The sequence below is a fragment of the Loa loa genome (genome assembly GCF_000183805.2).
Source record: "Loa loa unplaced genomic scaffold supercont3.695, whole genome shotgun sequence".
NCBI classification, from domain to species: Eukaryota; Metazoa; Nematoda; class Chromadorea; order Rhabditida; family Onchocercidae; genus Loa; species Loa loa.
This window is the reverse complement of record NW_018108875.1, coordinates 8,688-10,985: the sequence shown is the minus strand read 5'-3', so window position 1 is coordinate 10,985 and position 2,298 is coordinate 8,688. Positions and strand designations below refer to the sequence as shown.

The window sequence follows — 2,298 nt, the reverse complement described above, 5'->3', positions numbered from 1 at the left end:
AGTTTCAAGTCAGATTGTCAAATTCCAACATTCCTTCAAATTGTTATGGCACCTTTTACTAACTTCGGCTTAGAATAAACTGCAATATGAATGGTAGAATTGCTTTTCTTGCATAATATATTTATAGTTTTTTATTATTACAAATGAAGCGAAAAAAAAAAAAAAAAGACGAAGAACTTGCCAATGTCAACGGCAATTGTGCCCAGTGGAAGTTGGTTAACAAATTTTTGAACATTAATCCACCGAATTACTGACTTTCGCGTTGCATAAGCAATACCTGGAAGTGATGCCAAATATTTATATGCTTCCCGAACGTGTTTTTCTTCGATATCCATTGTAGTTCCTCCTACCACCGAAAGATATGCTATGCTGAATTATATCGAACAGCTGAAAAGTTCGAATTCGTTTACAATAATAATAATGACAATGGAAATGGCCGAAAGAAGTACGTAATCCTAACTCCTATACGATGTGAAAATATTAAACTTCAGAAAAAAGAAAAATCAAATTGGGTGATGTAAATTATTCTTCTTATATGAAATATGCATTTAAAACGCATTATCCCATTTCTTTATAAAGAAAATTTTCAAGCATTTTTTTTCTCAGTTATCTTAACAATATCCTCGATAAACGCGACTACGTCAAATGATAACCATGTGGATTGATTGTGAAAAAAATCTATGTAAATATCTGGAAAACAATGTTTGCAAGATGCATATAGGTATGGTAAACAGCATGCTTCGTCTGTAGATTTGATTCAACTTTTATTAGTTAATTTACTAACTTATAAACTGAAGGATATTAACTTGAAGTAAATAGTAACGGCCTCTATTCCTACTATACGTTCTAATGTCTAAATAGAATATAATGCAAGGATAGCAATAGTATGGAATGGAATATAGGAAAAGAGGTCAAAAACGAAGCCGGCAGATGTTAGTTTTATCAAATCACAACTAGAAAGAATTTTATTTTCTGCCACTGCCATTATTATTTTGAAAAAGTGTTCGAAATATTATTCTCAGACTTTTCTCAATTTTATTATGCCGCATTTCTATGAAAATATCACCAAACCAAAAATAAGCCTTATTTTGGTGTTTTTATGATTTTTGAACAGGAATTATCGCAAAAAAAAAGCTCCAGTTAAATTTGTCAATCAGATTAACATATTCACTACATTCGTTGCAGCATATAACGCATATGTTAAATTATAAAGTAATACTGAAATACATTTAAACTATGTAAATACATTACGAAGACAGTGAACCATTTTTTAGGCATGCAATTGTTCATTTTGTGTAGACTATCAGCATTCACTCCTTCCTCCATGCCTTATTTAACATTTTATATATTGAGAAATTTAAAAATGATACCTCAGATAAAATGAATGCAAAAAAGGAAGAACTATCCGGTTATGTACAAGAATGAAATCCTGTAGGAATCTGGTCCAAGAAAAAAAAAAAAACCTTAATAAGGAATGGAATCGGATCTCTGAATGGTAAAAATAAGACATTTTTTGAAAAATGAGCCTTATGCATTCTTCTATGAACAAAAATTAATGTAAGAGTTGGTTTTATTTTTGCAGAAATATGATAATAATATGCAGTAAACCTGTAGAAAGCTGACAAACTGCAAACAGAAATGAAAGTAAACACATATAAGCCATTCAAAGCAGAAAGAATAAAATAAAGTCATGAAATAGAATGTAAGCAACTTTTAATCATATTTGCCATCAGAATGTGCAAACTAATCGGACTGTATGATAAATGAAAAGTTTCTCGTTAATTAAAAGAGTTGTTTGAACAATAGAAGTTGTATTGATCTGTCCATAGCAACGGCAAACTGCTTAATGCAATATAATTTCAATTATTTAACAACTTAATATTTTCTATTTCTCTACAATTTCTCTAACGTAATTATGTGCTAATTTAGGAATTGGAATTAAAATTCGTCTCTTTCTTTCATTCAAACTTCATCCAACTATTTTTCTGCCCAATGTTGTGAGCTAAATTATAACAAAATTTTCTCACCCTAAAAAATGAACAAATTTGATGAACTCAGTAAAAAGTTCCCCCATCACTCGTCTAATTTCTTGAATTCCAAATCTAGAATCTTGTGGACTATATTATACGTGCTCTGAGATAATAATTTAATAATAATAATAATTAATAATAACAACGATAATTAATAATAATAACAATAATAATAATAATAATAATTAATAATAATAATAATAATAATAATAATAATAATAATAATAATAATAATAATAATAATAATAATAATAATAATAATAATAAT

At 28.2% G+C, this 2,298-nt stretch overlaps 1 protein-coding gene across 1 annotated transcript in view; it reads right to left on the bottom strand.

Annotated features, from left to right (window-relative positions):
- LOAG_18928 (hypothetical protein) overlaps window positions 1-335 on the bottom strand; it is a gene marked incomplete at its 5' end in the record, with an annotated part of 3,553 nt that extends 3,218 nt beyond the window's left edge. The window contains one exon of the mRNA XM_020451590.1: window positions 178-335. Coding sequence (XP_020304613.1) covers window positions 178-335 — 158 coding nt within the window. The remainder of the gene's footprint in view (window positions 1-177) is intronic.
- Between the last annotated feature and the right edge of the window lie 1,963 nt (window positions 336-2,298).